The 12,972-nt window shown below is 46.5% G+C and overlaps 1 protein-coding gene across 6 annotated transcripts in view; it reads right to left on the bottom strand.

Moving 5' to 3' along the window:
* The window catches only part of PPP3CA (protein phosphatase 3 catalytic subunit alpha), a 185,760-nt gene extending 176,123 nt beyond the window's left edge, over positions 1 to 9,637 (bottom strand). For 2 of the 6 annotated variants that reach the window (XM_083756620.1, XM_083756621.1), the window contains exon 1: positions 8,221 to 9,018. In XM_083756620.1, coding sequence (XP_083612746.1) covers positions 8,221 to 8,278 — 58 coding nt within the window. In that variant the 5' untranslated portion in view covers positions 8,279 to 9,018. Of the gene's footprint in view, positions 1 to 8,220 lie in introns of all 6 variants that reach the window. The other 4 variants (XM_083756624.1, XM_083756622.1, XM_083756625.1 and 1 more) reach the window with 3 other exon arrangements.
* Positions 9,638 to 12,972: the final 3,335 nt, after the last annotated feature.

The following is a 12,972-nucleotide window of genomic DNA, read 5'->3' as shown; positions in this document are numbered from 1 at the left end:
ACTCCTTAAGGGGAGTGAAAGGCAGGATATCAAGTCCAAACTCCTCCTCCTCTTCTTCTTCTTCTCCCCTATAACTGAGCATTCCATTTAAGATTTTCCTTTGACTGCAAATTACTCGCATCAGTTTTATTTAAGAAATATGGTGAAAGAAAGGATTGAGCATATTTGGTTCTAGAACAGATGCTACTTTCAGTACAGAAAGGCAGTTCACCTGCTAATTGGGGGGCGGGGGGAATGAACTCGGATACACTGGAGCCTGGTTTTCCCAGTAACTTCAATTCAGTCAAAACTTCGTGTGTTATTATACCAATAGAAATAAGTGTGGGAATTATAGAAGATACTGCACACACGGATGAACCAGTGACTGTAAAGGTCTCTCAGGACGAAGGAGGGACACATTTAAATCCTCAACTCCCTGTTCCATGCATTCTGTTGACTGGTCCTTCCTTGCACTTTTGTTGAGACAATGAGCAACATTTTAACCCTGACAATTCCTTGCACAGGATTCCAACAGCAGCGGACAATTAATACGGGCACACTTATTAGGGAGTCCCATTGAAATCTTTGGGATTAAGTTCCAAGTGAACATGCATGTGGTTGGAGGGTGAGAATCCAACACCCAGCAGTTATTTAAAACTTGTCCCCAAAATGACTCTTCTGTGCTCTTTGAACAATCATTTCTATGTCTTTGGGAATGCAAAACATTATAGCAGAAGAATACAGTTCTGCACAAAGTTTCTTAAAATAAACTTTGCATTTTACTATGATGGTGAAAGGCCAGGCAGCTCTCTTTGTAGTGTACAGAATAAGCTGGTCTTCTTGATCTACCACCCAGAAAGCCAGGTATCTCCTTCATAAAGGGCTTCAACTGCTATAATATGTTGGCTCCTAATGATGAGTCACCCGGTGACACATATTAATCTGCCAGCTACTCATTACATAGGAGTTGGAACAAAGTTGTATGAAATAGTGACATGCTTCCCAGGCCCATTCCATTAGTGCAATCTGGATAGCTATATGAGTCACGCACCCCAACAGACCTTTGCAGTTTGAATGGTGGTGCTCAGAAACCCAGGAGGGACAGCTCACTTCTCTGAAGTTTTTCATTTCATCCTCTCATTCTTCCAGTGTGCTTTATGAAGCCATCGGTCTTTATGGGAAAGCTCCACCGCCACCACTACACTTAGGCATGCATGAATACTTCCACAATATCACCTTTATCACCTTCACCACGGATTACCGCATACAATCAAATCGCATCCACTTTGCTCATCATCTGCTAGCATGCAAGGGAAACAAACCACACTCCCTGGCTCACCATTACATCCAAACCAGGGGCTGAGGTTTGTTTCACTCCATAAGGTAAGAAGTTTTTCTTGGCTTACCTTCATGATTTGCTTGAAGTGAAACAAGCCATAATCCCTGAATTGGGCACAATGCCAAGCCTGGGCATTCCTCCATGTGTTAGTTGGGAGGAGCCAATGAGGCATGATTTCCATGGTAAATCGTGGCTTACCATGACATGCAAATACAGACACCCTTGGGGAAAGTCGTATTAGCTCAAAAACCTTCAGCTTCCAGAGTATCCGAATTCATGCAGGCACACAAACCTATGAACAGCTATTAGTGTTTTGAAAGACTGACCAAGGCAAAATACACAGAAAGCTCTGGAGGAGGACTGAAAACATAGGAAGGTTGTTTTTCTTTACCAAGTCACACAATATGTCCATCCACCTCTGTATTGCCTACACCAACCAACAGAGGATTCACTAGGTTTCAGACAGGGAGTCTGTCCCAGCTCTACATGGAGACACCAGGGATTGAATCTGTGACCTTTTCCCCACAAAGCATGTGCTCTATGCCACTGAGCTCCCTTAAATTGCTAGCTATTGGGTGCCCAAGGGTTTTAAGGAGTCTTACCTTTGCTTCCCCACCGCAACACCAATTCTAAGCTCACAGCAGAGCAGTAATGAGGAAGAAGAAGAAGAAGAAGAGGAGGAGGAGGAGGAGGAGGAGGAGGAGGAGGAGGAGGAGGAGGAGGAGTTTGGATTTGATATCCCGCTTTATCACTACCCAGAGGAGTCTCAAAGCGGCTAACATTCTCCTTTCCCTTCCTCCCCCACAACAAACACTCTGTGAGGTGAGTGGGGCTGAGAGACTTCAGAGAAGCGTGACTAGCCCAAGGTCACCCGGCAGCTGCATGTGGAGGAGCGGAGACGCGAACCCGCTTCCCCAGATTACGAGTCTATCACTCTTAACCACTACACCACACTGGCTCTCTATTGTAATGCCCTCTATTGCCTCATCCCAATTGCTGATAGATCCCAAGGAGATTAATGTGACTAGAGCAATGCACTGTGAGCAGTTTGAGTGTGAAGTGTAAAGAACAGAAGCATGCAAATATCTTATGGGTTTTCACATGGAGGATGGAACAAGCTTGTTTTCTCCGTCTCTGGAGTGTAAGATTCAAATCAATGGCTTCAAGTTACAAGAAAGGAGATTCAGACTAAACATCAGGAAGAACTTTCTGACAATAAGAGCTGTTTGAAGTGGTTTGGTTGGATAGGCCATCTGCCAGGGATGCTTTAGTTAAGATTCCTCCCTTGCAGGGGGTTGGGCTAGATGACCTTTGGCACCCCTTCCAATTCTATGGGAAAGAGTGACTGCAGCTATGACGTGTGTGTGTGTGTGTGTTTTTTAAGGCTCTCACATAATGAAAGGTGAATTATTTCAAAAGCAGCGGAAACATAATGATTCCATCAAATCTGATTCTGAAGGTGCCTTCTTCATTTTTTAAATATTGTCTTCCCCTCAAAAATTACTTAAGCCACCTTTGTTCTTGTATAAAGTGTTGGTTGTAATGCAAATGTCCTTACAAGAAACAACATGTCCCTTGACCAGCCTTCTTTGGCTTCCTGCTTAATGCGTGTATTCTAGAACGGCCATTTCTGAGACACCATTTCACTTGGGATTGCTGAGCATAGGAAGCTGCCTCATACAGAATCAGACCACTGGTTCATCTAGTTCAGTACTGTTTACATTTGTGGCAGCTGCTCTTTGGGGTTTCAGGCAGGGGGCAATCCCAGTCCTACCCGAACATGCAGGCAAAGTAGAGCTACGGCCCTACCCTTTCAGATCATGAACATCTATCAGCTTGTCTGTTCAGAGCTTCTCAAAGCTTAACAGCAATGCTCTGAAAGCCAATAGAACATTTGTTCCATCCTTTTCCCTGCCACAACCCCATTCCCAAACCCAGGATGTAACTAAGAAAAACGTATATACTGCTTTCAAGAAATTAAGTACCCTTGGCCCTCTCCAACTCCCATCAGTTCAAGCCAGCACAGAATATACCCAAGGAAGATCAGCAACAGCTGGAAGACCACATGTTTCCCCACCCCAGGTTTAAGATATCACTTAGTAACTTGTGTTGCATGAACAAGGACCCAGGTGTATTTCCTGGTATCTCTAGGGAAGGCCAGGAAAGACTGGAGAGCTGTTGCCCATCAGTATGGTCCAGCCCAGGCATAGGCAAACTTGGCCCTCAGATGTTTTGGGACTACAACTCCCATCATCCCTTGCTAACAGGACCAGTGGTCAGGGATGATGGGCCTCTGTCAACCCCATACAAGCTGCTCACCATGCCTGCCTATTGTCTATGTTGCATGGCACTGAAGTGAACTGCAAACCCAACATGTAATTATATAACATCATCTACCTATGGGTTATATTGAAAACTACATTCTTCTTATAACAAAACACCTCCAGTCTTCTTCTAGGTAACTGTGACCTATCAAAATTAGCAACATCTTAACATGTTACCTCTTCCCTGCTTCTCTTTCTTTGCTGTCAGGCAAATTCCTAGCCAGATTTTTTTTCCTGAGATAGCTAAGAGAATGAATCAAAGCTAAGATATGTATTGCTCACAACTGAATTTTATTCCCAAATAAATGTCCTTAATATAAAACCAGGTGTTGCGAGAATTTTTCATTGGCCCATTTTATATTCAATCCAGATATGGTTTTTGCCCAGATTTCTTAGCTAAGAATCACAAAACCAAACAAGAAGAAACTTGCTTGAGGGTAACCAAAATAACCAAGAAGTTGTGCAATTTTAAAATATTTTAAAGTATTCAGAACCAGATGCACAACATTTCCAAAGAGAGGGAAAAGGCATTGATCAGATGTTCACTAACTTGCTGCAAGTACCACTGAACAAAATGGGACTTACTTTTAAGTAAATGTGCATGGGATTAAGCTGTACAAAATATTTTCCAAGTAGAGAATTCAGGATTCTAACTGAACAGTTACATATATTGCTACTATATTACATAGGTAAGCAACGTGGTGCCCTCCAGTTGTTGTTGGACTACCATTTCCATCTTCCCTGACTGCTGGCCATCTGGAGCTGAGAGGAGTTTCAGCCCAACAAGATCTGGAGGTCATTGAACTACTAATATATTACAACTGGGCAAACAAATTCTTTCTACAATGCATCTTCATTTTTGCATCAGTGCAGGAAAAACGCCATTTAACAAAATGAGGTCTGTTCTGCTTCATATTCATTTTGAGCCTTAGTATCCATTTCCTCCAGGTTCCATATTAAAAAACTTAAATTATTTTCAAACACTTAATAAAATGAACATTGGTTAAATCATTTCATATCTTATTGGTAAAATGTTGACATGTGTCATCATGACCTCCTTCAGAGCAGCTGAACAAATATGTGAAATACAACTTAATCTATGCCAAGTCATATCCCGTGCTACTCAGCCAAATCCTAACATTTACTCAGCAGTAAATCCCATCAAATTCAGTGGGTGTTACTCTCAAGGAAGTATGCAGGCTAGGTTTTCATGAATTATTTTTACAGGAATATAGGATCTACATGGCCCAAATAGATAGTAAGCTTCGCCTGGTTAAAGAATTATGGCAAACTCAATGCATTTCTGTTGTAGGGAAAAATTATTGGCAGAATTGCAAGCCTTGTGTTTGTTGATGTGGCATGAATGTAAGGAGGCCAATGAAACAAGAACCTTTATGTAAAATGTCCCCCTTCTTTTGTTCAGAGTTCACTTTTCCTAATCTGGAAAATAAATGCAAGAGGCCTTGCCATATTACTTTATTTACAATTGTAGGCCAATCCTGTATATACTTACTCAGAAGCAAGCCCTTCCAAATTAAGAACAGATTGGTTCATATAAGTGTGTATTATAACTGCAGCCCTTAGTATTTTATCATTTGCACTTAAATTGACTGAAAGCCAAATCTGAGTGCAGCCCATATTCAGAGATAACAAATCAATTCAATCAAATTTTTTGACCAATAACTCCTACTCAAATTTCCTTCTAGAGCTGCAGGGAACCCTCCACAACCCTTCAGAAGTCTCTGCTTCCACCTCCAACTCCCAAGGTTTATACAGCATCCTCTGCACTAATATGCAATGCTGCAACCATGTTACAGGCACAGGGTGTTAAATTTACTTATTGTGATACCACAAAACGTTCCATCAAGTTCAACGGGATTGCTCTCAGGCAAGTATGCACACTGGCTACAGTCTCATGGTACAAGGCAAAGAATGTTTGCTCAGAAGTACGTACCCCAGAGTTTAACCAAGTTAACTCCCACATAAATGCATACAGGATTACAGCCTAAGGTGGCATAGTACAAAATGTTCTCCTTCACTCGAATTGTAATATAATAATGTATAGAAGATTACAAGTCGGAACTGTAACAAAATATTGCAGTGTGAACTGCTCCTACTCAGGTTTCCAGCCAGCCAGCCAGCCAGCCAAGACCTCTTCTAGGCACCCTGAACACTTCATTCCACATCCCACCCACACAACCAGATAGCATTCTGTGCCCACAGCTCCACTGGGGTTTCCCCTCACAGTCGCTTTTCTTAAGGGGAAAAAAATACTTCCACAAAGGATCCCTTTGGGATCCCTCAAGCCTACTGAAACCTCTGCCTTGGGTGTGTATGGTGCCTGCCAATATGTAAGGATAGGCCCTTGGCGAACTTAGTTCAGTATTAGTATGAAAATACAAAACAACTGTACATCAATGTTCTTAGGTAATATTTCTACTGATTCGCAAGTAAACACGTACATGTTGAAATAGGGATCATTTCACCAATGTTATTTCCAGGCCTCTTGGATTTAACACCAAAATTCGCAATAAATAGATCCTGCTTTCCTTAAAAAAAGGCTTGAAGGGTTTGCATTTTAATAGAGTATTTTAAGCCATTGTCCTATAAAAACATGCTTACACACTTAAACATACTCTTACAACCCAGTACCATGTATGTTTCCTTGGATGAATGCCACCAGTTTCAATGGGTGTGTTTAGGAACTGCAGCCTTCAAGGATGTAATTCTGCCTCATTAATGCCAACAGGGATGCTGCTATTGATCTTAGTGGGAAGTGGACCGGACCCTTGGTAACAATCCTGTACAATTTAACTTGTAACAAAAGAAGCCCAGTGAAATTACTAGGACATGATATTCCAAGTTTAGGTTCAGAATGTAAGGCAGGAATCCTATGCATATTTTATTGGCAGTCAATGCAACTAAATCAGTGTGGATTTCTGGATAAACATGGCTAATATTGGTAAATTACACACACTAGCATCTTTTGCACAACCATATTTAGCCTTTTCCACAGTGTGCATGTGAATGCATGTGTGCAAGAGAGAAAACACACACACTCTCTTCAATGGCTCGTTTTAAAAATACATATATGTTTAAAAAATCATGCATCTTGAACATAGCATTTCAAAAATTAAATGCATAGGTTTTTGAAACCTATAAAGTTACGCATACATTCCTAGAGAAATATGGACACAGTAGCCAAATACGTCTGCAAGATAACTTCACATCTAGCCAAGCCAATTTACCAGGGTTTGTGTAGAGTGCAGAAAGGAAAACAAAAATGGTGGTGGAAACAATGTAATGCTTTGCTAGAGGGATTGCCCTGGCAGCTCATCTGCACTCATTTCTTAAATCCCAATAGTTAAGATTCTGGACAAATCAATCTGCAATCCTCATCCATGAAAGGAGTGCGAGGATAGCATCGCTCAAAGATTCCTGCTGCAGTAAGCTTGCCTGTTACCATACCAGCATTGGCTAAGAAAAAGACAAAGGGGAGGAGGAAATGGCTGTACACATACAGGTGGAATTCTCTGCTTGCAAGGGAAGGACAGAGCAGTGGGCCAAAAGGGACAGCCAATAGAAAGGGAAGAACCCACCACCACCATTTCCTTCCTTCCTTCCTTCCTTCTCCCCCTACCCAACCAATCAACTGCTATCTCTATGTTATCTGCATCAAGCAGTATGTTAATGGAAGGAAAGGAAAACAGCTGTGTCAAGGGGGTGGGTGCGGGAGATTGGGGGGGGGGGGGAGGAGAGAGAGAGAAGACAAACCCAGCTGTCAAAACCTGAAGATACACACAGAGAGAGGGAGAGGCATATTTCTACAGGCGGGGGAGCTGAAATACGTTTCAGGGAGGGATCTCGCTGGGAGCCAGCAGAAGAGGCTTCCAAGAGGGCCACCCACACCAAGGTGGGCGGAGGGAAGGTGGAAATGCCCCCAAGGAATAGAGGTGGGGGCGACGGAGAGAAAGTGAGGGGGGACCTGCTCTTCCAGCTGCAAAGGAGGAGGAGGAAGCCGAGGGTTTTCCTTCCACACCCCAACCGTCTCTCCACCCCCCACCCCACGATTTGCCTCTCGCGAGCCCCGTGCAAGCACTCCAAAGGAGGGAGGGAAATTGCTGCAATATAGCAAGAGAGAGGGGAGGAGGAGCAGGAGTGCCATTAGAATTGAGACCTCGAGATCTACAGTGCGTGGGGGGGATTAATGCAAAGAAAAGCTGCGCCCCCGCTGCAATCGCCTACGTTCCTAGTCCATAGTGCCGAGCCGCATAGGCAGCCCCTTCCACCATCCCATCGCCGGGCACTCGCTTCCTATTTCTCCCGCCGCCGCCGCCCCCCTCTCCGCGCGCGCACTCCTTCCTCCCCCGCCCCGCCTTGCCCATTTGGCACCCGCAGCCCCGCTAAAGAGACAGGCAGCCCGCGCCAAGCCAGCCTCCCTTTCCCTTTCCCCTCACGAAAGCGCAGAGACGTGTGTGTGTGTGAATACGAGAATCTCCCGCCCGCGACCCCCTCTCCCCCTTCAGAGGGGCTTCCCTCCACCCCGGGCTGCCCAAAAGCCACGGGCTCTCCGCTTACCTTTCACCACCCTCTCCGTCGTCGACAACTTCGGATCCAGCGCCTTGTGTTCAGACATTTCCAGCGTCGCCTGGAGGAGGAGGAGGAGGAGGAAGGCAGCCGAGGCTCGACTCGCTTCTCCCTCACCAGACACAAAGCTGAAGGCGGCGACAGCGGCTGCAGCAGCACCAAAGGCGGCCGCGCAAACGACGTCCCTCCGGCTCGCGGTCGCCTCAGCTGCGGTTCAACTTCACGCCTTGCTCCGCCTGCTGCTCTCGCTGGCTCGCTCGCTCCTTCTCTTTTTCCCGGGGCTGCCGCTGCTGCTGCTTCCACCGCTCCTCCTCCCTCCTCCGGATTTTTCTCCTTGCCCCCTCTTTATGTCAATCACGCCTCTCTTAAGGGAAGAAGCCGAAGGGTGGGGGTGGGTGCCGAGGAGAGAAAACGCAGTCGAAGGCGGCGAGGAATTAAAAGGCGCGGGGTGGGGGCGGCGAAGCCGGAAGATTAAGCGCGCGGCTGGAGGAAAACACACACAGAAAGCCACGCAGCCCTCCACACGGCGCCGCCGGAGAAGACGAAGTGCTGCTGCCGCTGCTGCTCCGACTCCTCCTGCTGCCGCTGCACGGGATCCGCGCCGTGCCTTCCCCTCCGCCTCCGCCTCCACCGCCGCGTCGCCTTCCTCGTCGTCGTCGTCTCCTTCTCGCAGCGCCGCCACCCCTTTCGCAGGGTCTCTCCTTTCACTCACGCAGCCGCAGCCACTAGAGCTCCGCTCAGTCCGAGGCGCAACCTACCCTCGCCGCCTAAAGGCTCCCACTCGCCTCTCCCTCCCCCGTTGCCAAAACGCTAGCTCAGCACCCATTGGCTGGGCCCGGGCTGCCAATCACTGTCAAGGTAGCTTGGCTCTCCTCCTTCCCTCCTACCCTCTTGAAACGCCTCTCTCTCCCCCCTCACCCTACCCCCCCTCTCTCAGGTGTTCGCCGCCGCCGCCGCTTGCACCATGCGCAATAGCGCGCGCCGCTTTGACGGCGCGAGGACGTGGGAATGAGCGGGAGGGGGTGGTGAGGAGGGCAGGGGGGGTGTCCTGCCAGAAGGAGGAGGTGGGTGGGGGGAAAACACACTAGAACTGCGGCAATACCGAAAGGAGGGGGGCGGGGAACTCGAGCCCTGCGAGGGTTTGGTTGAGCAGGAGGAGCGAAAGGCGAGGAGAGCGCTCATTCGCCTCAGGCGGAGGAAGGGCTGGGGAAGAAGGAGACTCCGCTGCGGCTGTCTGGACGGGCACTTTTCTGAGGGGACAAGGCCCGCGGCGTCTGCTCACCGGCCCCCATAGCATCTCCGAGGCCGCCGCGAGGAGGACGCCTGGGTGTATCATTAGCAAGCGGGGGCGGCCTCGGCTTGCCAGTCACTGTATCCGCGCTTTGCTACAAACAGAGCGAACGGGGAGGAAGCGGGGGAGGGCGGAAAGAGAGGGGAAGCTCCCGGGCGAGGATCGCGCCTGCGTGTCCCTTGTAGCCGTTCCAGGCACGTCTCTCCATGCGGTGCTGCGGCCAACCTGGGGGGAGGAGGGGGGGAGCTGCCAGGCCGCCTTGGAGTCCCGAAGGTTGGTTCCCTCTTCGCGCCAGGCGCCTCTGAGCAGAGGAGCTCGGCCTTCCTCTCGCCCGCCTCCAGCCCGGGCTTTGCTTTTCCGAGGAGGAGGAGGAGGAGGAACTGCCTAGCTCGAGGAGGGAAAGGGCTTTTCTCTGCCTTGCTGCTTGAATCGCGAAGAGTGCTCGACGGCTGTTCTGTCGGGAAAGCTACCATTTTGAAAGCGCCGAAAGCCACGTGCACTCGCGAGGAAACGCCAGTCTGGAAATGTGGCGCTTGAGGACTCTGCGGAGGAAATAAGACGAGGCAGCTTTGAAATCGAAACGGAGGCGCTCATAACTTTACCATAGAATGATGCATCTTAGGACTTAAAAAAATCCAAACGTCCCCAATGCAATCGGTGGTGCAGTAGAACAGGTGTTTGGAGCAGAAGTCCACTCAGGAGGGTCTCCAAACGCACCAGGGCATTTTGAAGTAATAAGCTTGGAAATGGGGATCTTTTAGGTCCCTGGGGCCTGAACGCAGCCCCTCAGACTCCCCTTTCTGGTACTCAGGCTCTTCTGAGGTCATCCATGACTCCCCAAGTCACGCCACCTCTCACTTGACTGTTGTGCTCTTGATAGTGCTTATTGCTTGACGGGCTTGATGTGGATGGAATGTAGCCATCCTAGTTTCAGTGTCACATTGCTGCTCTGCCCACTTTTGCCTCCAGTCTCATCTTGTTCCAGCATGTGGCCCCAGGTATTCTCCTGGGCTCTGTGAGATTGGGGCCAGAGACACTGCTTTACTAGCAGCAGAAAGCCTACCTGCGCCATTTGTTCCAGAATTAACCAAGGGACTGCTCATCAGTCTTTTGGCGTTTATGTTATGTGGTGCTGCAGGGCACTATTTGAGGACACTTTGCTCCAAACCTCCTAATGACTGCTCTCAACAGCTCCATACAGTTGTTACATAGCACTGGGGACATAAAATTCTGTTTCTCCAAAAACATATTAATTTGTCGTCATGCATGTTCTGGACCAGTATCTAGCCTCAGCTGTGGGCTGGATGAGGACCAATAAACTTACATTTAAACCCTGGCAAGGCAGAGGCCTGTGGGTGAGTGGTTCTTACATTTGGGAGTTAGCGTTGGATGGAGTAACACTCCCCCTGAAGGAACATGTATGTGGATCCATCTTTGTCATTTAAGGTGGGCTTGGTGATGGAGAAGTGCCTTTTACCAGCTTCAGTTGATAAGTCAGCTATGGCCATTCCTGAACTGAGACTGTGATCTTGGTATGGGTAACCTCAAAACTGGATTACTGCAACACACACTATATGGGGCTTCCTTTGGGTTTAACCCATAAACTGCAGCTGGTGCAAATGCAGCGGAGGCACCTTGTCAAAATTATATAACACCTCTGTTGAAGGTGCTTCAGTGGCTCCATTATGCTCCCACAAAAGCTTTTGCTTTTAGCATTTAAAGCCTGAAACAACCCGTGACCAGCATATCTAAGGGACTGATTTTCCCCCTATATCCCTGCCCAGCAGCTGTGCTCCTAAGTACAATTTATTCCAGAGGTATCCTTAGCCTGTACTAGAAACGAGGCTTTTAGTGTTGCAGCTCCAGCTCTCTGGAATCAGTTGCCAGCCAAAATCAGATGGGTACCTAGAGTGCGGGTATGCAGAAGACACACTTTTTTTGCCCTGGCCTTCAACACCTGACGTCAGTGTTTTCAGGACCCATCATATTCCTGTGACTGTACTCTGTTCTAACTGGTTTTGGTTCTGAATTTTATATGGTTGTCACCTACCCTGAGACCTGCCAGCGAAGGAAGTGTAATAAATTTGATAATTAGCTAATTAGCTAATTAATTACAAGTACATCTAATTACAGTGCTTGGGCAGTTTACCCTGCTGAAGTGTAGTTTGGAGAACTGGACTCCAGAGATAACTTTGTTCGTCTTTAAGGCAGTGGTGTGGAAACTCAGACTCTGGCCTACGTTCCGCTCCAAGGAAACTTCCATGGGCAAAAGTGGGTAGAGCAAATGAATAAATTTCGTCTTTAATCAATACACGCCTCTCTCTGTCCTCCATACATGTAAGCAAGAAGCATTATCACAGTTCACAGATCTGTTTTAGCCAGGATAAAACACCTCCAGCATGTAAGGGGTGTGTGGCCTTGGGAGAATCTGAAGAGCAACATAGAGAGGCTTGGATAACCATTTGGCCCTTGGGTGTTAGGTTCTCCATCTCTGGTTTGAACTGTCATAGCATTTGATTTTTTCAGAGTATAATCCTATACATTGAGTTCAATGGGGCATTCTCCCAGCTAAGTGGGTAAACGATTGCAGTTTTACTGCTATTTTCTTTAGCTTTCCCATAATATATGTCTATAAATACACCAGAAAATGTATAGTAAGGGTTGTTTTGTGTTGGGGGGAAAACAAAAGTTCTAGCTTCTGGTTCTGCTTTTATTTAATGTCTTGGCTTCCCACACATTTTCCAAAATAATTTAAAGCAGTGTTAGTTATTTTGAACCATTTAATCTGGGTTAATCCATTAGGTAGATCTTTTCTGTGATGTAAGCGCTGGATTAAGGCTGGCTTAGTCAGAATTAAGTGTAATAGAGTTAAACATGAAGAAAGCCACCCCAAATTCAAAGCTATCTTGGTTAACAAAGAGTCTCTCACACACATTTGATAGACTTGCACCAATAAGCACATGTCAATGTAATGTAAGAAAGCTCAGGTGTACGTCTGCTTAAATATAAATATAAATGTTTGGCAGGAAGAACCCATTTTTAACCTCTGACTAGGGATGGAGAAGGAATCCATATTAAAGTGGCAAGTTCTCAATCCAATTCAGCTTTGCTCAGATGACTTTGCCTCACCTGCTTATATCCAAACTGCTCATGCATTGGTGGTGGTTTTCTTCAAAAAAAGCTGGACTATTTGTATATAAAATGATACACAAATATATACTGTATGTATAAATAATTGTGTCCTTTGCAGTATTCCTGCAACATAATTTTTGAAGTGTTACTATCTAAGTATTGTTACAATTTTTTGACAAAACAATTTTGATTTGCTTTTCTGGTAAAAGCAAAACAACATACGATTTCATAGATATATAAATACCATGTAGTTAAAAGCAGTGATTCAATCTCTGTTGTACAATTAAACATTTGTTCTCATAACTGGAATTCTCCATTTT

Source organism: Podarcis gaigeae (genome assembly GCF_964106915.1).
Source record: "Podarcis gaigeae genome assembly, chromosome: 9".
NCBI lineage: Eukaryota > Metazoa > Chordata > Lepidosauria > Squamata > Lacertidae > Podarcis > Podarcis gaigeae.
The sequence above is the reverse complement of the archived record's forward strand: the minus strand, read 5'-3'. Positions and strand labels throughout refer to the sequence as shown.